This window comes from Tiliqua scincoides, chromosome 4, assembly GCF_035046505.1.
Source record: "Tiliqua scincoides isolate rTilSci1 chromosome 4, rTilSci1.hap2, whole genome shotgun sequence".
NCBI lineage: Eukaryota > Metazoa > Chordata > Lepidosauria > Squamata > Scincidae > Tiliqua > Tiliqua scincoides.
In genome coordinates this window covers 1,739,170-1,761,938 of record NC_089824.1, presented here as the reverse complement: position 1 = coordinate 1,761,938, position 22,769 = coordinate 1,739,170, and the positions used below count along the sequence as shown (strand labels likewise).

The 22,769-nt window shown below is 46.2% G+C and overlaps 1 protein-coding gene across 1 annotated transcript; it reads right to left on the bottom strand.

Annotated features, from left to right (window-relative positions):
• Positions 1–518: 518 nt before the first annotated feature.
• ZFTRAF1 (zinc finger TRAF-type containing 1) lies at positions 519–21,440 on the bottom strand. The gene is made up of 4 exons (XM_066626419.1): positions 20,961–21,440; positions 10,767–11,005; positions 8,871–9,082; positions 519–5,891 (listed from the first exon to the last, which is right to left on the bottom strand). Exons 1-4 carry the CDS (start codon positions 21,312–21,314, stop codon positions 5,500–5,502), a joined length of 1,197 nt encoding a protein of 398 aa, XP_066482516.1. The 5' UTR covers positions 21,315–21,440; the 3' UTR covers positions 519–5,499.
• Positions 21,441–22,769: the final 1,329 nt, after the last annotated feature.

Below are 22,769 nucleotides of genomic sequence, written 5' to 3'. Positions count from 1 at the left end.
CTGCCATCACCCAATGCCAGCCATCTACTATCCCAGTGAAACCTAGTTATAGAACTATACAGTTAGTGGCAGTTTCTACACACTGCATCCAGAAAGTCCAAATATCATGGTAATTCAATGAAAGCTACAACAAAACTGCTGGTTACATTCTTTGGGCTTTAAGACAGCAAAATATTTGACACTTTTTTGAGAGGGGACATTAAGAGAAGGGTGAGACTTCAGCTGGGCCAAGAGACAGCAGGAACCACTGCAGCAAGCAAGCTTTTCGGTGATCACCTGTTTTTGGTACGCTTTAGGTTAACATTACTTGTCAGCTGCCAGAGAATGCGAGGCCAAGAAACCTGTTTTTCCAGAAGACTGCTCTGCATCAGAGGTCAGCATCTGTCCTGTATAACCTGTGCAACAAACAGACCTGAATGTACCCTTGGGAAGGCTAAGTTCATCATCACTGATGTTCTGGAAAGTAGTGAAGTTTTGGTCAAGCACACACCCACACACACCCACACGGAGAGACAGCATGATTTGGCAATTTTTTTTTTAAACTACATTACATACAAGAACTTCAAACAAACGCAGACCACAAAGGAACAGAAAAAATCGTTGTCAACAACATTAAAACCATTCCTCATTTTAAAAGCCATTTGGGTATATGTTTAGTGCTTACAAAAATGGGGAAGACATGTAGTGGAACAGCAGCAGCAGATGTTGATGGTCAGGCACCCCAGCAGTTACACTAGAGCAGCCATTCTTCTGCTGTGGTTCTTGTCCCAGGTCTCTCTAGCCAGCAGGAAAAGGTGGTGGCTGCCGCTCTGCAATGCCAATGAGCCTGGAAACAAACCCACCCAATGCCCATTTTCCCCTCATTTCAAAGGTCTTGATTCCAAGGTCCTACAGAGAAAACTTCTCCCTAACAAAAGTAACAGGAACACAAATAATGAAAATCAGGCCAAGTACAAAGGACATATACTGTCTTGCCAACAAACCATTAATTTTCTTTAAATTATTTTAAATTCTACATTCGCTAGTTAAATTGCCCACAGTGAACACTGCAAGGAGATTTGTGGTCTGCCAGTCTTCAGGTCCTGGCATGGAGAAGCATGCTACAATCTTCAGGTGTCTAGCACAGAACTAGACAGGTAAGGCTCAGCTACCAAGTAGAAGTTGGACAGAGTCCCATAGTAAGGTCAGGGCACCCTAAGAAAAGGGGTTGGTGAGGAGGAAGAATGAGAATGAAAGCAGAAAAGGAATAGCATGGCTGGCAGTGGCGCTCAGGGTGGCCCAATTATACAAATGATTTTCAACAGGGCAGCAGGCCTAAACAATTGGCTCTTGCAAAAGTCAAGTTCTGGCCAACTCTGAAGGTACTGAACATGCTCAGCTTCCACCTCCAAAATGCTCATCCTTCGCTAGGGTACAGGGTAGTAGCCAAGAGCGGCCCTCCTCACTGCCAAAGGAACTAGATTCACCAGTACAGGGAAGATGTCTGCAAATAACTGGTACTCAGCTTCCAGAGTTAGCAATAGCCAAAAAGACCATGCCCAGGCAGTCATGGACACAAGGACAATTTGCTACTGTGTCACTTTATAACCCCTTCCCCACCATACTTTTATAACCATCACTGCCCTTATCAGTGGTCAGTGTCTGAAGTGCTTCTTTGTAATTTAGGAAAAGGAAAAGAGAGTCAACACAAACTACTGTGAACTGGTGACTTCTAAGCTAGCCTTTCACAAGACAAGGACCAGTTGCATGGAGATATCAGTTACTAAACTACTTGGTTCAAAAGGAAAAGCCAACACTGCAGAAACCCCTCTGTCAAATGTCTGGATAGGAAGCCTGACTCTATGTACTGACAAGCAGATTCCATGAAAACCTAAGCCACGTCTGGAAGGAGGCTGACTGCAACTTTGCCACCATGATCAAAACCAGAGCAACTGCACTTTACCCAAAGCAACCTCATTGGCATCATCTTCTAGCGCTCAGCTTGTCACCATCCAATGCCAGCTGCAGAAGCATGAATTGTGCCAGCACTCTTACATGGCGGATCAACAAGAACAGCAAGCAGTTTGGTCTTTGCGGAAAAGAGGCCTTGCACTTCTTTGTGAGCCATGCTGGTGTTGCAATACACGGTTGCTGTCGAGAGCCCTGCAGCCTTTTCATCAACAGAAATAAGAGAAAAACAAAACCACCCATTCTTCCTGGAGGGAAAGAGTTGCTGAATGCAATCATGCCCAGGTTGTGTTGCCCCCTGGTCACCACACAGAAAATTTTAGTGATTCTACTGCCTCCAAAATTAAGACAGACAAAATTTCTCCTTTCCAGATTAAGTAGTGAGGAGCTGACAGTCTGCTAAGGTCAGTTTCAACCAGCAGGTACTGAACCAAGAAGCCAATGTCTTAAAAGCGGCTGGCACAAAGATGATCCAATGAAAGAGGTTTGTCCAAACTGGATCCAGTGAGATGGCTGACTAACCATTCAGCAAAAGAATGAGTGAAAGGATACTTTCCAGTAGGATCTGGAGACAGAGGGGAGATCTCCAACTCCAGTTTGGAGACAGCCAAAGATCTGCAAAATGATGCTGTGCATCCTTCCTGCTTAACTTGCACAGGTGCCCTTTCAGACACTTAAGAAAATGAATTGGCAGCCACCCTGTCCCAAATGATTTCCGTCTGGGGAACAAGAAGGATCTAAACGAAGACTGTGCCGCTCAGTTGCAGCACACGCTAGGAAGTGAGCAGCAATAGCAAGCTGTCAGGCCAATGAGACCTTTCCAAAACTATAGTGCGAAGCTCTATAGTAATATGGATGCTTTTTTTTTATAAGCAAGATGTCTGGCACACAGTTTTCCTGAGCTCCTACCATAAGTGGGTGGGATACAGAAGGATTCAATTTTCATATGTCAGGCAACAGCCGAACTGGCTTCCATTGAAGGATTAAGTGAGAAGCGAATGTCAGGCTCTCTGCATTAAGATGGCAACCTCAAGAACAAGGCCATGAAATCCTTGCTCATTAGAAAAAGGATCCTTTCATCTGCTGTAGGCTCTCTGCCATCCACATCTGGACAGACTGAAGCCTTCCCCATTGTGCTTTTGTGTGCTCAACCCACAGGCATGTCTCTTCTCATCGACACACATGGGAAGTGCTCAGCACTGGCTTTGCCAATACAAGGAAAATAGCTTTACCTGGGAAATTCTTGCTGTGAGCTACTTGAAAGTATGCCGACCTTCATCCAGCATTTTGAGAAAGGCCCATTTGCAGGCCCCCGGATCTCAAAAAATGCCTGGATTTGTGGAGATCAGGAGCGAATGTAGATGACATTAAACACCTCAGGCAGGCAGATTACAAAGGCCAGTATATCAAGAGCAAAAATATGTGCAGTTCTATCTAAACTAAAACTCTTGATTATTCATTAGTCACTAGGATCTTTAAAAAATGGTACCAGAGCACACCAGCAAGTGAGCATCAGAAGGGGAACAGCTTACTATTGGAGTCAGGATACTTGACAGACCCCACTCAAGAACAGAAGTAATTTTATCCTCAAGCTTCCAAGGCTAAACACAGCACAGGCCTTGATGGGCAGCCACTCAAGTGGAGCTGGCTATAAAAGCCCACTTGCCCCAGCAGCTGATGTTTTCCACCAACTCTTTAGTGATCAGCTTTGTGAGCCAACTTCCTTGCAGAAATGCCAAGCACAATTTGCTTCTTCTAGAGACAGGCTAAGACATACTCCTGTTCCAGACCTGCACTTTCACAAGCTGCAGCCCATCAATGACGTATAAGTACACATTAGAAGCTTTTGCTGCCCTGTCTGGGATGGCCAAAACAGGTGGGTGGCGCACAAAGCAACTACAGGGATTCAAAAACGCCACATGGCTGTAGGGCTGTGTTTGGCTTGGTGGGTCACAAGTTATGCAGATCTTCTAGGGGCATCACAGACTCACTCCTGTTTCTAAGAACATTTGTTAACCATCAGTGTTAAGATTATCAGGGGGTTAAAGGAAAAGGAGGAAACATGAAAGCCAGGGACAGAAGCTGACTGCATTACCACCGAGTGGCACAAGATCCCAGTGAGGACAGCACTTGGGACATATTCTCATGCATTTTATAAAAACATACCTGATCCAGTTAGTCCAAATAAAGTCTACATTGCCAAACATAGCTTCCTTTAAAAAAAAATGTGGGATGAGGATGGAGGGTTGAAAGGAAAGGAATAATCTTGAATGCACAGTCTAGCATGCAAGTTCCTCATGATACAGTCTTCATCAACCACCAATTCCCTCACAATTTAAAATAGGCTTACAAGCATTGAGCAAAATATCCCTGTAGATCTTGTTGAAATTTGGTGAACGGCCCACTACCCCATCCATAAACCTGCTTTATTATATATACTTTTTTACATACATAAAATCACATTGTAAAATTGCATAATTAGGAGACCTGCAAATCATTTCCACAAGATTTTTAAAATACTGGGAAAATTCCCAAGACGGACAGAATATCACCCTGCATTCCGAGAAGTCTGCCCTGATTTGGGTTGGTTCCATGTAGGTTCCTGTCTAGTCTGTCAGATATCAAGCCTGTTAGTGGAGGGGTGAAGAGAACAGGACAAATAGGGCAATGTCGGCACCTGCAAAAGGAGATCGTGTAGTTCTCTTATGAAGTGCAACACAAGCCACATCAGGGGTGTAGAATCCTGCTAGGAAGAAGAACTAGCAACTTTTAGTGACCCATTTGTCATTAGCCTCCCAGAACCATGACTTTCAAATGCCTCTATAAAGTACATCAGCCACCAATACAGCCACAGTGAAAAGCTGGGAAGGGGAAAGCTCTGGATGAATGGTACACATGTGGAAGAATGTGGTGCCTTGTTGCTTGTTCATGCGACAAGGCACCTGGTATGCAGCTTCTTTTCCCTCTAAAAAATTGCTACCCTTGAAATGAAGCATTTTAGTCAGGCTAAAGCAGCCTGCCTAAATTCTTTTGCTTGGGGTCCCCAAAGGTGTCCTGTCTACTTAAGCATCCCACATTAATTTTATTTGAATAAAATAAAGACAGAACCCATCACTTTCAGATTCTATGCAATGCTTTTTGCTATCAAGGCAGAACACTACCCACCAGGGCAGGATATAACAAGGGTCTTAGTGCCCTCTACCCAACCACCTTGACATCATGGAGATCATACACATAATTATGGACACAAATGCAGCCTTTTTCACAATGTATTGAGTGGTGGTGCCAGCTTCCCTCCCAACACTCCCAGGCCTCACCAGTACCCTGCATCAAGGCAACTCCCCAATTGCCTATTCCTGGCAGGCAGATGAAGAGAGGCAGGAAGGCAGCAACCGCTCAAAGCTGCTGTATACCACACATGCAAAAATGTTCTTTTTAAAATAATCAAACTGTGGAATCACGAAGGGGCCGAGGCAGCCATACGAGGTAACTCTGGTTCAGTGGTGCTCTCGCTCTCTCGGTCACTCCTGGAAAAGCCAATTTTGCATATGCTTACTTCTGTATCTGGAATATAAACAGGCGCAAGTTGATGTTCTTGGCTGCCAGCAATTTGTTACATTCCACGGAGTCTATGATGGGGAGCGGCACATAGTCTGTTTCGTTGTTCTCGTTGGTAAAGACAAAGTGATAGATCACAGGGTTGATTTTCACGTCGTCGTAAGGTCCCTTGAGCAGCAGGAAGGAGCACTCCATGGGGGAGTTGATCTTGCTCTTGAGAATGAGCTGGAAGGAGAGGGTCCGCTTACATGACAGGTTAGGATTGCGCTCCGAATCGTTCACCCGGGCCTTTAATACCCAGGTCTGGTTCAGCACCGTGAACCTTGGCGTTTCATAGTAGAGGCGTGTGATGAAGTCATCTGTTCGGTAAGGACGGAACTGAACCTCTGCAAAAGAGCAAGAAGACGGGGATGGGGGGTGGAAGAAAGGGAAAACCACCAATTAAACCAAAGAAGTTGGCAGCAGGAAAAAACAAAGCTCAAGTTACCTGTAGCTACTGTGTGGGGCCTTCTTTGCCAGGATGCAAGGAGACAACAAGGGTGAGAGTAGCCATTCAGAGCTAGTTAGGGGAAGAAGCAACTTGGCTTCTTGAAGGGAAGGGGAGCAGGGAAGAGGAGAGAAGGAGATAAAAAAATCAATGCATTTTATCACTTAAACACTACACAGTTTCATTATTGCTAAAGCTTTGTGAAGAGAGCACGCAGCTGCGGTGAAGCTCAAATATGGTTATTGCAACTGCAACAGCCCATCTGGTGCCACAGTGCTTTTGGCATGAAGGAGGCAGTGACGCCGTAACCAAACTGGGAATCAACGTTCAAGAAGGGGCGATGTCTGGCAGCACAAGGATTTTCATCCCACATCCGTTTGTCCAGAGGATGATGAAGGTGTTGTCATCGCTGAAGACTCTTCCATCTTCGTGTCAATTCCTTGCATCAGTGGTGCCTTGCACGATCTAACTGAATGCTGCATAAAGAGCATTTCCTTAATCAGTCACCAACATTAGCTGGCAGTGCACAATCACATCACAGCTCTGACATTCAGACTTTAGTTACAAGGCCAAGCTCTCACCAGCAGCAAGTTGGAAGCCTCTCATGTACCATCTTAAGATCTCTTGGGAGACCAAGAGGGAGGAGAGGCAGATACGTAATCATTCAGCATCGCAGGAGAAAGATAGTTGGTTCTGGATTCATTACTCAGGTGTCCCCACGAGCAGAGGGGTGCACAAAAACCAAGTCAGACAATGCAGTTCATGTAATATTGCACCTTTATTTTATTGGTATTAAACAATACAGATCTGTAGAGCAGCAAGGCAGTTATGGATCACCAAAATGTAAACCAGAAATAGGGCATGGGAAAGACACACCTTCAAGTTTTCACAACATGCAAAAAAATCCTCAGGTTAGATACATAGACACAGAATAGTCCACTGAATCATTTGAGGCTCTATTCAATTTTAGGCTCAAATGTGTTAGCACAGTCCACTGTCATTCTCTTAAAACCCTTCTCCAGTAGAGTCCATACTGCAACGAAGTATTTTGTTTTGTTCAAGTTTATCAAGACTGTTGGCTCAGTGTTTTAAAGTCTGGTGTACAAAACCCATGGAATTTCACAGCACAATCTCAGGGACAGGGAACCTCTGTGCACATTTATGCATTCTTCGCTGTTTCCTGAGGACCATTAGGAGGGCACAGCAGCAACACCTGGACAAAGGAGGCGATGGAGTTATTCAAGCCACACAATCAGCCCGACTCAGCACTTTTGATCTTTCCAGGTCAAGCAGCAACTGCCTCTCTGGCTAGAGGCCATCTCCTTTCTAGAACAGAGGAAGGATCTCTAACCCTCTTCTCTCACGGGCAGAGACTGAACAGTGTTCAGGAACACTGGATGGGCGAGAGCCATCCCTGGCACCCAACTGTCAACCAATGCAGGTTGAGCCCACTCCACCCTGCCCCCTCAGCACTGCCATGAGGGCACTGCCTAGCTCCTCAGCAGAGCCCTTGTTTTATTCATATCCAGCACCATCAGGGTGTCCAACTTGCCACCTCACTTGCGGCTGCTATACAGGGTGCCCCATAGTAGCAACGGACTTCTCTGCAGGGCAGTTGATCACTTTGCTTCGTGACCCGAGTTTACCAGCAATCCATTCTGCTTTGCTTTTTAAGCTCTAAGCACCTTCTCTAACTCAGCTAGGACAAGCACTATATCCTTTCAGGTTGCAGCACTTCTGCTGGGCCAAGGGGAGAATTCGCTGCTCCCCATGGCCGGAGACAGCAGGTTAAATCCAAGGTTTCTGCCTGTAGGAAAGGTGAACATTTATGGCAAAGAGAAAGTGGCTTTCAGTAACTCTTCTCCCTCCCATCCCCAATAAACCCCACAGCCATTGATGTGAACAGTTCATCACACATTCCGAAAGCAGGGTTTCAAACCTACTTCAGCATCCATACCAGTAGAATTAGAGGCTTGCCTGTAAAAGCTATTTAGCTCTGCCAGGGTAACCCCCAACCCTGAGAAGTTACTTTCATAGTTCCCACACTTAGGAAACATGCACACTTGGCAGCTTTGTGTACTAGATCAGAAACACAAAGACAGAAATACTTGGCACTGAAAATTATGGACCATTTTTAACTTGAGATTACATACAGCCACTACAGAAGAAAAGTCCCAAACTGAAAGTGCCACAGTGCTTCAGTCCACCAGGAAGAATCTTTATTCAGAGAACCAAACACTCGGGCGCATCCTGCTTCTTAACAGGCCAGATTCCCAACCATGGAGAATCAGAGGGCTCCAGATCAAAGAAACACAACCCAAAGCAGCAGAAGCAACACTGGTTTTCATCCAAGTCCTACAACCAGGACTGGCAATCCATCAATGCACTACAGTACCTTACCTGCTACTAGGAAGAGTCCTCCTTCTATATGCCATCAATGCTGCCCGGTACACCCATCAGCAGAGGAAGAGTGCTACAGAACCAGTCAGTTCCTGCTCATGAGCACAGCCTCTGTGCAAGCAGCCCAAGTACCAGAAACAGTAGACTGCCCTTGAGGTTGAAGATCCCCACCACTTCTTTTCCCAGGGTCAATGTCTGTAACACAGGCCCACCACCCTGTTCTACCCTTAGACCTGAGCTCCCAAGCATACAGACAGGTTCCTTGGCATGATCACTTGGGGTAGCAGCCCTATGTGCTCTACAAAGTCCAGCTCTTCTGATCTAGAGAAACAGTTGCTGCACATTGCATAAATGAAACAAGTTTATCAACAGAAAACTGAGAGCAACTTGTGGAGAGAGGGGGGGATAAGGAATACACACACACCAGCAGTCATAGTTGCTCATTTTATCTACAGCCTGACCAAGTCTCAAGAATTACCTGTATAGCCGATCTTCTCAAAGCTGAGAAGGTTGAAGATGCTGTTGTATAGCTGCATCTCCTTTTTATGTGTTTGGTCCATTTCATCCAGAATCTCCATCAGTTCATTCCCCGTCTTGGTTGGGTGTGTGCACTCCGCTTCATGTACAGTTAACTCATGGAAAGGACCTTGCCATGGACACCCGATCCTCTTGTACTTGCACCGAGTGACCCTGCAAGAGGAGGACAACTTCAAAATGAATAGCAGCACTAAAGAAAACACAAGAGCACACACTGCACAGGGACACTTAGGGCAATCAGAGCTCTGACCAAGATGTATGAGAAACTCTGCCTTGGAATTACTGCTCTTCAAGATCCATAAATGACAGGTCCTTATTCCTGCCAAGTACTGCTTTTTGCCCCCTGCCCTACACAGCTATAGCATCTCCCCATACATGTTAAAAGACGGAGTTGTAGTGACTCATTGGGATGATGAGGAATTGTGTCAATTCCACACAAATAAAATATTGTACCACAGAACATCAGACATTTAGGGCTGCCTGACCTTAGCATCCCCTCCCATCACCACTGCCTCTGCTCCCAGTTTGCCACGAAAGCTTATCATATGCTACATAAACAAAGATTTCTGTACTAAAAGACTTGAATTCATTTCAGCAGCACACCAACCTAAAAACAAGAGTTTTGTCTGTGGAGGGCACTGCAAACCTGAAAGTTCCAAGTGCCACTTGAGGCTAGAAAACAATCTGGATATCTAGAAATAAGAGCCTGTTCAGTCTCAGATCCATGAAACACACTACTGTGGAGGACAGAAGCAGCAGTTCCCTTGCACTCTCCAATGGTAAAACAACTGACCCTCAGGTACTTTCAAAGAAAGATGTGCCATTCAAACTATCCCACAGATAGATTGTGGAACAGATAAGTTAAGAGCACGTAGAAACTGCCTTGTCAAATCAGATCAAAGATCTACCATATGCTAGCAAGGATAACAGACATTTACATTAAACAGAAGAATTTGTAAAAACCAACGAAGTCAGGGACACTACAATCCGTGAAGGCAACAACAGGCAATGGATGGCACAATGCAGCACTTCCTTTGGTCTGGCCGGAACCTGCTGTCAGTTTCACTGGATGCCTCCCCCATATTCCTCTCTATCTGCACAATCTATATTTTTAATGAGTTTCTTCTGCCCCTCAGTCATCTTTTAAGGAAAAACCTAAAAAGCACAAACCTCAGACTTTGGTCATTCTCAGGAAGATGCTCCAGACCCTCTAATTCAGCAGTAAAACATTTCCAAGTAAATATGCCTAGGAAGGCCCACTGTGTTCAACACACCTTACAGCAAACAAGCACTGGACTGCAACAAGAGCTGCCATTTTTGTGACACAACGTCCAACTCAAAGGTATCCTTTTGGAGACAGGACAACCAGAACTGCTCTCTGCATTCTATATTGTATTGGCAACCTTCAGTCTCGAAAGACTATGGTATCGCGCTCTGAAAGGTGGTTCTGGCACAGCGTCTAGTGTGGCTGAAAAGGCCAATCCGGGAGTGACAATCCCTTCCACACCGGGAGCAAGTGCATTCTATATACAGTATACATAAATACCATAAGTTTCTATAAAAACATGATATTAGCAGCATGCACCACCCTGCAGGTACTTACATTAAATTGGCCCTTCCTAACAAGCGCTGCAGTCTTCCAGCCAGAGTAAGATTTATTCCCCTCACCCCTGCTGTGCTAGAGTAACCACCACAGAATCCAATTCCACCACTAGATGCAACACCCCATTTTTCTGGCAACACCAGTCCAAGATCTCATTTCAGTCTGCTAATGCTGCAATAATCAGACTCAGAATCAACTGTGGTGTGCAAACATGCATCAAATGAAGCTGTTTACCTGTCCTGGCATTCTTCTTTCTGGTGTCTCTCCAGAAGTGAACGAGGAAACTGGCGCATGCAGAAACCACACTCCGATGGCAGTTCACTCACTGCTTTTTCTACAGCCAGATTTCGGCAGCACAAACTCTTGCTGATCTCACAGCGACAATTGGGACACGTTGCCTGCTCCTCCTTCAGCCGGGCATCTGCCAGCAGGTGAATGAAACATCCAGCACACATCAAGTGGCCATTTGTACACTGTGGGAAAAGGAAAACTAGAACTTCAGAGAAGCCTCTAGAAAGGACTAGAAAAGGTTTGCTCCACCCCACACTATTTTTGAATTTTCGTTAGCTTATTTTTATTAATGGCTCCATCCCTGCTTTTCCCTCAAAACTTCATGTTGTCTCTGTGATGCTTCTTCTCCAGACAAGGTTTTCAAAACCATTTTGCTCAATAAAGCCCTTTAAAGCAGTGTTCTCTCTGAAATGAAGCAGAACAGTGGTAGGAAGGGCATTAGAACTTTGCCCATGATGTCATTCTGTTATCAATTTCATTCCCTGCAAGCTACATTAAATAGAAAAATGTTTTAACTGAAAGCCACTGGAAGCTTGTTCCCTTATTTAAAACATGGGGGTGGGCAAAGACAAAGTCCAAAAGCCTTTCAACACCTAGTCACTTTAAAAAGACACTTTTTAAGTATGCATTTAGCATAATGTGTGATTTGGCTCTAAGCTATTCTAACAGGGGCCTGTTAGAATACAGCAACTCTTACTGGATACCTTGTATTGGTACAGGACAAAACTTTTGATCTGTAGAGACCTCTCCTTCAGACAAAGAATTAAGAAACCAGCTACAACCTTACATGCTTTGTAAACATTCTCCTGCTCAACAATACAGCTGAGTGGCTCTCCTTCTGCAACAATCCACTAACCATACAGAAAAGCTCTGTGAAACAAGATCCAGCTGACAAAATGGTGGCAGGGAAAAATGTCTGCACTGTATCCACTTCATTCAGGAGCCATACATCATCTGATCATTTGCACTCAAGCCACCTTCTCAATATTCCATTACTCTTCCTACAGTATCTTGGACCTCACGGTTAGGAAAGGCTGGGAGAACCAAATCAGGCAGGCATTTTCTTAGACAGCCACCCACCACCTGCACGAATCCTGAGTTGAGGATCAACAGCTCTGCTGAAGTAAAATACCAAAGAGGCAACATCTAAAGAACAGAACAGAACCTAAGAGCCTTGTTTGATCAGGCCAGAAGTCCCCATTTTCCACTAGGTCTCTGGGAAGTTGCATGTTCTGGGAAGTTCCCTCCACAACTAGCATTCAGAAGCAGTGTGCCTCTGGACCTTGAAGTAGCTAACCACGGTCATTAGTAGCACCGCCAGACCTATCTTTCATGAATTTGTCTAAGCCTCTTTCAAAGCCATTTATGTTAGCAGTCATCCTCACATCTTACAGCAGTGAATTCCATAGATTATTAATCATGCCTTCATTTAGAAAATATTCTCTTTTTCTGAAGAAGGCTTCCTGCCTTCTATATAGCTTCCTTGACCCCATTTGTGAACCACGCTCTTCCTCCTTGGTGGTATACATTCTAGCAGAGTTTGTTTTTGTGATTTTAAATAAGCTCCATGGACTATGGAGAGATTTGATCTTCCTGACTTTCCCATTCAGTTTTTTTTATTAGTCCCCTGATTTTTGAGAAATTTCTTCTTTTGAAGTTCACTGTGTGTTGGAAAACACTAATACAAGATGGCCGTAGCTACTCAAAAGCAGGACGTGCAACACCTTCCAGTAGATTTAAGAGCAGAACAAACATTCTATGTACTGGAGTAGAATTCAAAACAGAGCTCAACAGCAAGAGATGGAAAAGCAGCCACCTAAACTCATAAGCATATCAGTATATTTAAACACAAAATAGGTTCTGTGAAAAATACAGTTGTGATACCAATTGCTAGAGATGGGAGAAAACAGTTTTATTTTTTGGGGATTTCAGTGTCTTCCAAAGTGAGAAGTGCAGAAAGCAGTGCTGTCTTTTTATTCAAAATTTACAATAATAATCACTTTAACCCATTTTTGCCAGGCCCACAGTTGTACACATTTGGTTCCTGTTGCATATATGCAACGTTGGGCAGAAATGGCTTAAAAGGGTACTAGGAAGATGATATAGGTGGCCTAGTGTCAGCAGATGCAGTCACAGTCATTACTCATGCACCCCCTCCCATTAAATAAATAAAAACCAAATACCAATGGCTCGTCGCTATCTCACCCTGCTTGTGAAAAGCAGTATTGAAACAAGTAGTACACCACACACCGAGAGAAAGTGGCTCACTATATTCCTGGGCAATTTTAAGCAGCAGGTCTGATGACATCTGCCCAAGAGTTTTGAAAGAAACAGCTGGGAAAGAGGCACCAGCTAAGACCTTTCTGAGGCAGTAGCGGATAGTGAACTGGGGTCCTCCTAAAAAGGCCACAGAGGATCAAGTGTAATACAGACATGTCTGGCATTTCAACTAGCAAGTCATCCAGGATGGCGTCACTAACAGAGTCAGGCAGCAATTGACATCACAGTGGCACTGGGTAAGTGAGTTGTAGGCCAGAAAGCAGCCAGGGGACTCTAGGTTGAGAAAACAAACTCCAAGTCTCCCTTAATTGCTTTGAGTAAGTTCCCTTCTCTCAGACCAAACTACCCCACAGGACAGGATGCAGAGACTAAACTACAAGGAAGAAATGGATACAAGTGTCATGAATAAAGAAAACCAAGTCAGAAATATTCTGTCTTAAGGCCATAGTCCTTAATTATTCCTCTTTGTATATCCAGTTCTTGTAAAGTTTTGGACCACCATGAAAAAAGATCAAAAGCCAAAGGAGTTGGGCCAGCAACACTAAGTACAGGGAGGGAAATGGGCAAAAAGATCCACTCCAAAGGCACAGATCTAGTTGCACTGTGCCAAGAACAGTAACAGCACTACCTAATCAGAACATGAGGCAAAGAAAGGAATGCCAAGGATATGCACCTGCTAAGATACATTCCCCTGAAGATACTCAGTGTAAAATTACAGTAGTTCCTGGTAGCAGGCGAGACCTTTCAGGGGCTTTCTGAAAGTCAACTGGACTGACAGCAAGGCAGAGTGGAAAAGCAAGAGCAGTCAAACAGAACCCCAGCCTTTGGAGATAGGCCTCTACAAGTTCCTTCACCACAAGCAAAAGCCCACTCACTGCCACAAGAAACCCTTCTCCAGTCAGAGGGAACCAAAGGGGCTTTCCTGTCATGATGCTTCTGTCAGTTTCAAGCTCAGTGCAATAACTGAGAAATGTATTCCCATGAAGCACTGAGGAGAAATCTAACAGATGCCTTTGAAGCTTTTATCTGTTCAAAAGCACAATATAGGAGAGATCTGCCTCCTTTCCCTCAATTTAGTATATGAAAACTTTCAGGAGGGGAGGAGTCAGCAGTGACCACAAGTTATGGACTGGCTGGTCCAGTGCGCTAGATTTAGACATCAGCTGAAGTCTGTGCTTAGTCATGGACGTCAGTTTCTTTGCCTCAGTTGTTTGGCCTATAAAATGAAAAATGCAACTTATAAGGTGGTTGTGAAGGTAAACAAGATTACAAAGTACTTAATTTCTAAAGTACAGTATTATATAAATGCTAAATATTACATACAAGTTTATGACTTCTGGGCTCTATCGGAAAATCAGCCTGTCCTAAATGTTCACAGCATACTAGGTTGCCAACACTGTACCCTGCAATTACTCAGTTTATATTCTCAAGGTACAACCCTTCCTGTTTGTGACAACCCTTCCTTTTTGTGAGCTGTCACTTTTGAACTAAGCTATACTCTGAAGGAAAATTCTTGCATAGTATAACCTCCTTCCTCTCTTCAGCTCCTATTGCGCCACACCCTCTATGGCCATTTTACCTATATAGTACTATACATTTACATGTTACTGATTATCATCAGTGATGAACATATGTATTCAAAACTGGTTCCTGAAGAACTGCTGCATTCTGCCTGGATGTTCACCTCTTCCAAGTTACTATGTCAGCAGATCATCTGTAAACCAGGATTCCTGCATTACCATATAGGCGATGTTCCTATTTGGGATGATCATGCAAAAGCCATAGACTCTAGGAACAAATGTGACTGAGCTGAAGGAAAACAGAGTCAAAGCCCTCCAGGTTGCCAAACCAGTGTGGGGGTGTGTGTGTGTGTCCCTAGTGTACTTAAACTACAACATACAAGAACCATAGGGAAAGAAACAGGACCTTTCTTGCAGGAGACCTGTAAGTCACAAGAAAACTAATCAGTTTGCTGCTACAGAAAGGCTAACCAAGCAAGCATGCCATTTCTTCACAAAGCAGTCTTCCAAGGGTACTCTGTATCCCCTGTATAGTTGTGTTAAGAGTCTAACAGATCTCCTACAACAACAACAACAGTATTTATATACCGCTTTTCAACAAAAAGTTCACAAAGCGGTTTACAGAGAAAATCAAATATCTAATGGCTCCCTGTCCCAAAAGGGCTCACAATCTAAAAAGATGCAACACCAGCAGACAGCCACTAGAAAAGACACTGCTGGTGCTACATCCAAACAAAAGCACAAATGGGACTTAACACGCTAACTGGGCAAAGTGGCACTTCTTAAATTGGTGCTCCTCTTATATTTAGCAGGGGGAGAGTAAACTGTCCCTCTTCACCCCAACACAGTGTCTTTTCTAGTAGCTGTTGGCTGGTGGTTTGCATTTTTTTTAGCCCTTTTGGGACAGGGAACCATTTGTTGAAGAGTGGTATACAAATTACTATTAAGGTAAATATAGCATGCTTATTGGACAGCAAAATACCATTCCTATTAACACATTCCTCCAGAAACTACTTCTTGAGTGCAAGAATACTGCATACAAAGTGGGTATGACTGCTCATTAGCAGGAATCAGGATTCTGCAATACCACCCAAAGAGGAACCTAAGAATAAGCCCCATCACAAAAATCCTCCGGCAGCCTAGAAGGCTCAAACTAATAGTAAGTGGTTCCAAGTCACCCTTCTTCAAGCCCCAAGACTGAATTCAAAACTTAACTGTATGAACGTGCCTTAAATGCAAGCCGCTGCATACTAGAAAAAGCAGCCAAGCACCATCAGTCTTTTTCATACAATGCTCCTCACATCAAATTCACATAGACAAAGGCCTCCATGGATTATTGAAATGATGGTCAACAAGACCCATGTCATTTTCTCATCATCCTAGATGCAGATGAGAGCTTGCTAGCCACTGAGAGCTCCAAGGGACCCTCCCTCCACTCAAATCTGTAGCTTCTTCAAAAGCAGTGACAAGTGAGTATTTTTTCAAGGCCTGTTTCCTTTGGTAAGGATAAGAAGCAATCTATCCTCACTCTTTAATGTCCCCTTCGTAATAGCCACTGTTCTCTGCTACTCAAGTTCCCAACCCTGTAACATGGGAGAAAATAACAGCTTTTACTTGCTTTGCCAATTAAGCAGAATCAACAGATTTTACAGATCTACAGATAAATTCTGAGGCTCAAACTACAGTAAGGTGTAACAAATAAAATAAGCAACTCTTTTTTATTTGTTTAAAATACTCATAATAACCAAATTCAAAGATAGTTTAAAGCAGTTTATAATTAAATGCAAACACATCTGGAAATAAAGACAAGGAAGAAACGATCAGTGTAACCAAAGGAAAAAATCCAGATTAGCTGCACACCTGCCTAAAAAGTGGCAAGGTTTTGCAGCTGACCAGAAAGTCAGCAGAGGGGCTCCTTTCCTAACCTCTTTGAGTTGGAGGTTCCAAAGAACTGGAGGCTTGATGGTAAGGGTCCTGCTTCTCACTGTTACCATCCTGAACTGCTGCAAAGGCAGGAAGGAAAGAATTGCCTGGTCACTAGACTGCCAATGGGGAGAGGCGGTCTTCTGGGTCTGAGACCATGCATGGCTTTCCAACTGAAACCAGCACCATGACTTGGATCTGGAAGCAAACTGGTGCAAAACAGGCCAAACACAGGCACATCTCTTCACACCCGATAAGACAATGTGCAGCTGTATTTTGAACTGATTGAAGTTAAGAGAACTGTCACCTTATGCACAGTCTCACACCAGATGGGGCAAACACAGGTGCTGCATTAGCAGAAAATGTTTCCATTATCAGTATTGACTCAAGAGCTGCGTGCTTCTCACAGACTTGCCAACAGTTTCTCTTCACTGTGTCAGTGCCTCTTTTAATGCTGGTAATATTTAACAATGAGTTTTCTAAAAGAAAAAAACATTCAATTCCTGCCCTTTATTTCAGCAACAAATGAAGGGTAACCCAACTTAATGGCAGACACAGAGTGTGATGCAGAGATGACTAGGGCACAATCACCAAGTGTATCATCACCAAGGCAATGACCTTTGCATTTAGGGACTTAACTAAAGCAAGTCACATGCTGCCATCACATGTTCTGCGCTTTTGGTTCTCACTTGGCTTCTTTCAGCTCAAGTTCCCGTTCAACACAAATGGGGGGGGGAGGAAAGGAGAGAACACACTGCATTCATGCAGTAAGGCAGCTGTCATCCAGGGCACTGCTGGACAGAAGTCCATTTGATTGTCAACTTGTTTGTTTGCCAGCGGAGCCCTCTGTGGCTTCTCTGCCCTGAAACGCTTGCAGGAATTCACTGGAGTAGTGATGGAGAAAGGAACTATTCACTACTTGGGCAAGAAGAGAGCATGTCGATGCTCAGGAAAGTGATTTATAGAATGGTAGTAGGACAACCGCTCTGAGTCTGGTGGACTACCCCATGTCACTACAGTGTTCTTCCTGCCAATGCGCAGATACAAGTGCCTGAATACAGAGACCCTCCAGGTGGCTGCAACAAAATGGGCATAAGGAACACACTCCTCTCGGTCGCCAGGGCAAGATATGATAACCAGTTAGCACTAGATATTAGACCAGGAGTGTCAAACATAAGGCCCAGGGGCCAAATGCAGCCCCCAGGTTTTTTCCGGCCCTCAGTCTCTCAGCTGCTGAGGTGTTGCTGAAAAGGCAGCCCATATGAAAATTGGGCTTTCCCAAATCTTGAAATATGATCACGATTTTTCTTGATTTTCTCTTCTGTCATTTGCAGTTAATGAGTTTCTATATGAGAACAAGGTCTGGCTTCTGGTCATTAGCTGCTTAATGATGTCACTTTCTGCTTAATGACATCACTTCTGGCCCTCAGCAGGAGAACTGAATGCTAACTTTGGCCCTCTGTATGAAACAAGTTTGACACCTCTGCATTAGACTTCCTTGTGAGCAAGATATTCTGATATTAAGGGATGGTCCCTGCTTCTCTTTTGGCTATTCCCTCTTTCACATCTGCATATGAATAGGACTCATATATGTCTAGCTGTCAAGTATCTAGCAGCCAAGTCTGAACATTCCATGCATTCTAAAGAGGGACTACTGGATTTTCTCACTTACATAGTACTTGGCTAGCATATCCTCAGAGGCAGGATAGAACTTAAAAAGAGGAGAGATATATTGAGAAGTGAGAATGAAGTCCCAGTGTTATGAGGCGAGACTGTAACTATAATCCTGTGGCAAGGGGAAGATTCAATTCTGCTTCGCTATATAAGCACATGAATTATTTGGATTAGTGACTGAAATTGCTATACAATGTGACAGTCAGCTAATAGATCAGGTCCTCCTGCACCCCCAAATCCTAGTCACAATTGCCATTCTTCCTTTCAAGACTCACTCAAACTCACAAACAGTGCAAAGAGATACCCAAGAGGTTGGATCTCATGGGTAATCTTATATAAGAATCTTACCAAAACACAGCAGATGGGTATGTGGACTGGGTGGGTGGTCCCATCCAGCACTCTGTGCAACATTACCACAGGATGGTAATATAATCATTACTACAGAGGATGATCCTGAACCTGATTTCAAGGCTACCAGAGCACAGGCTCTACCATGAGGGGATAGGCAAAGTGAGTTACACAATGGCTCACTTCTGGTTTATTCTTTACAACCCTATCAAGAATCTGATAAAATACTGATGGGGAGAATGGGGAGGAAAGTCAAAGCAATATACTGTATCCTGGACCCAGCCTCTCTTAAGCCAACACTCCGTACAAGGAAAGTTATGCTGGTGGGAACGAGGGAGTGAACAGCTGAATCTGTCAGCAAGAAAGCCCAATACAAGGAAGGACTGAACCAGAAAGCAGTAGGCTCAGGAAAGAAAGAAAGAAAGGCAAAGGTCTATCCTGTTTCCATGCCTGATAAAGAGAAAGGTCAAAGCTAAACAGAAGGTCATAGGAGAGGAGTCTTTACAAGCAGGACCAGAGAATTACTGCCAGTTCACAGCAACCACCATCACAATAGGGACTTCTGCATATAACAGTGCAGCATGTGGGTGCAGGTGTAAGAGACAGCCACACCTGGAGTATACACTGCATATTTAACAGATCTGTGCCCTGCCTTTCTTTCTTTCAGATCCACAGTGACTCACAACAAAGATTAAACACAAACATAAAATATTAGAAAATAAAAGCAAACCAAGAAGGAAACAGACATAAATACAAATATATAAATATAAATAAATACAAAAACATTCAAAGGAAATCAGAGAAGGTCTGCTGAGATACAAGTATGTGGTCTGTACAGGAAATAAATCAAAAGCAGTACAACTAGCACCATATAGCCATAATTACACCCATAACATCAAATTTACCAATTCAGATGCCTGCCATGCCAGGATTGTTCTGTACTTGGAAGTCATAACAGGGGCTAGAACACTCCCACACCACCATCTTCATTTCAAATTCGCGAAGTATTAGTGTAATGAGATATTTGAAAAGTAAGTTATCCATGTTAAAAGAAAAAAAGCACTTTCTTAATGGAAAGTGCTAAAGAGAAGCACTTCTCTCCTCCAGTTCAAGCACTTTGGAAAAAAACATTTTTACAAGCTCCTAACCTAACCTGACAAGCATTATAAGTCTGAAACAAGATAATAAACGGAACCAGCGGCATATGAAGGTGGTGGCTGGGGCGGGGGGGGGAGGTGGCCCGGGTGCCAGGCTACACAGGGGCATCTGAGAGACTGCCCCAAGATGGCAGTGGCAGTGGGGATGACCATGGTGGCAGCCACAATTTGGCCAAGATTTGGCTGCAGCTGCCGGCAAGCATGATTATATATATAAAATTACAAAGTAATATATCAACATGCAACTGTAAGAACATAAGACGAGCCCCCTGGATCAGGCCAAAGGAGGCCTAACTAGTCCCTGTATCACACAGTGGTCCACCAAATGCCCCAGGGGACACACAAGACCACAAGATACTTGCATCTCTCTGCCACTCACCTGCATCTGGCATTCTATTTACCCCTGCACCCCCAACTGTAAACATAAAAAGTGAGCATCGATATTATCGATATATACACAAATAAAGGCGAATGATCACTGTCGGAGCGTCTTTTCAGGCCGTTGTTATTCTTCGTTTCATGTCATGACTATGATTTTATCAAGGGGGTGGCTGAATGACCTTGTCCTGAGACTGAACTGCCTGGAAAAGTTAAGAAGTCCAAAATGATTCTGGCTGGGGCTTCCCATCGTTTCCTGACAGGTGTGTTTTTGGATGCACAGGAGATGTGCAGCTCTGTGGCTAGGCGCCCCCTGCCCGGAACGTCTCCGAAGGGGAGCCGGAGGGGCCCCCTGCACAATGCCAACAAAACTCAGTGCATTGCAAAGGGGGCCCATCTACAGCTCAGTGGCCAGGACCCAGTGGCATAGCCAGAGGTGGGGGCAAAGCACTGAGTTGAGCAGGCACCGTGCAAGGGGCCCCTCCACCTCCCCTTCGGAGCCATTTTCTGTAGGCGGAATGCTTTGTCCACCCCTGTTAGAGAGGGCGCCTCTAGCAGGGGGAGAGGGCAAAACACCCCCTCTAGCTGGGGGGCAACGTGTTCTGCCTGTTTTCCGCTTGCCACCAGGAATGGCTCCCGAGAGGAGGTGGGGGGTGCCTGCAGGCTGCGATCCTCTTCACGCTTGCTACAGAGTAAGCCCCACTGACCATAATGGGGTTTACTCCTGAGTAGAGACGCACAGGACTGGGCCCAGGCGCCTGCAAGGGCTTCGCCCCAACTACGCCACCGCCAGGGCCGCAGCCCTTCGGGGGCCTCTTCCCGAGGAGCCCGTTCCAGGCCTGCCTGAGGAGACGCACCTGGTAGACGGAGGCCTTGGGCAGGTCGAGGCAGACGGTGCAGCAGAGCACCGAGTAGAGCCGCTCCTCCAGCTTCACGCCGCCCCCGTCGGCCCCGCCCGGCAGCTTGAGGCGCTTCTTGGGCGGCGCGTCGGGGTCTCGGTCTCGGTCGCCGCCGGGCTCGGGCTGGCCCTGCCGGGCGCCGCCGCCTCCCCCCGCTCCCGCCCCGCCAGCCCCGAGCGGCGGCCCCGGCTCCTCCGCGCCCCCCGGGCCGGGCCCCGCCGCCTCCCCCAACGCCAGCGCCCCCCCGGCCCCCGCCGCCACGACGGCAGCCGCCACCCCGCCGCCGGGCTCCCGCTCGTCGGGCCCCGACATGCTCGGCTCGCTCGCTCGCTGCGACAGACGCGCCTCAGCCGGTCACCCCCAGGCCCGGCCCGGCCGCCTCAGGCGCCGCCATCTTTGTTTGGCCTCCCGTTCCCGGCCTCATCCGGCCCAGACCAGACGGCCGCCTCGGCCACGCCCCCGGCGCTCAGCCAATCCGCGCGCGCCTACCGCCTCGGACAGGTGAGACGCGCAGACCCGCCCCTCTCTCGCCGGCAGGCCAATCACAGCGCGCAGGGCTCCACGCATGCCGCCTCCTCCAATCGTCGCCCTCTCCCAGCCTGACGGACAGCCTGGAGGAGCACTCCCGCCGCTGCGCCAATCACTGGGCTTTCTCCTGGAGGGGCGGAGCTATCGCGGCCGAGAGCACAAAAGAGCCAAGAGGGCGGGCGCGAGCTTGAGGCTCTGCTTCCCCTTCTGCTCTTGCGCGGACGGCACGTGCAGAAGCTCTGGCGCCTCCTAGGCTTGCCGCCTGCTTAGGCTGCAATCCAATGCGCGCTTTCCTGGGAGTAAGAGGCATTGGATGGAATGGGACTTACTTCTGAGTAGGCATGCATAGGGTTGTATGCTCAGTGCCCTCCCCAGTGGTGTAACTAGAGGGAGTGCAAAGCAAGAAGTTTTGCAGGAGCATGAATGCGATGTGCAAGTTTTGCATTTGCCTGAATGTGCTGTGCAAGCGGCTCTCAAGGGGAGGGGGTGGAGCTGCTTGCAGGGCGCATTCAGGTGCCTGCAAAACTTAGTGCTGTGCAAAGGGGGCCCCTCCAGCCCAGCTTCCTGCAGCTCACAGTGGCCCACCAGGTGCCTCAGGAAGCACACATAACCCCTGCATCCTGGTGCCACTCTACTGGGCAAACTGAGAGCCCAATCCTGAGTTCGGTGTGCTTGCTTTCCGCCAGTGCACTCTGTCGCAGATGTGCCATGAAGCATATTTGTGAGGGTTAGCACCAGCCAGAATGCCAAAGCTGGCCCAGCGCAAGCCCTCGCTGGACAGCGCTGGTTGGAAGCTTGTGATTTGCCACCTGGTGGTAGCCTGGAGCACCAGGTGGCAGAGAAGTGAGTGGGGGCATCGGGGAGGCGTTCCAGGGCGGCATAGTGGGGGAGAGAGGGGGTGAAGCTCCACTGGATCCTGAGCCCTGTGTCCGGCCTTGCAGCCAGACACGGGATTCTCCAATTCTGCGGCAGCTCCAGAGCTGCTGAAGAATTGAGTAGCCCCACTGCAGGGCTACTTCCCTTACCTGGGGGAAGGGGACAAACATCCCCTCTCCCCTGAGGAGCTGGTGGTGGCTGCCTAGTTGCATGCTGGATACTGTGGCAGCCCCAAGCACCAGGCAGCTCAGGATTGGGCTGTGAGGTAGCCTGTTTCTCAAACCAGGAGGTTTCATTTACCCACTATTGCTTGTCACTTGTGATGGACTTTTTCTCCCCAAAAAACTGTCCAATCCCCTTTTG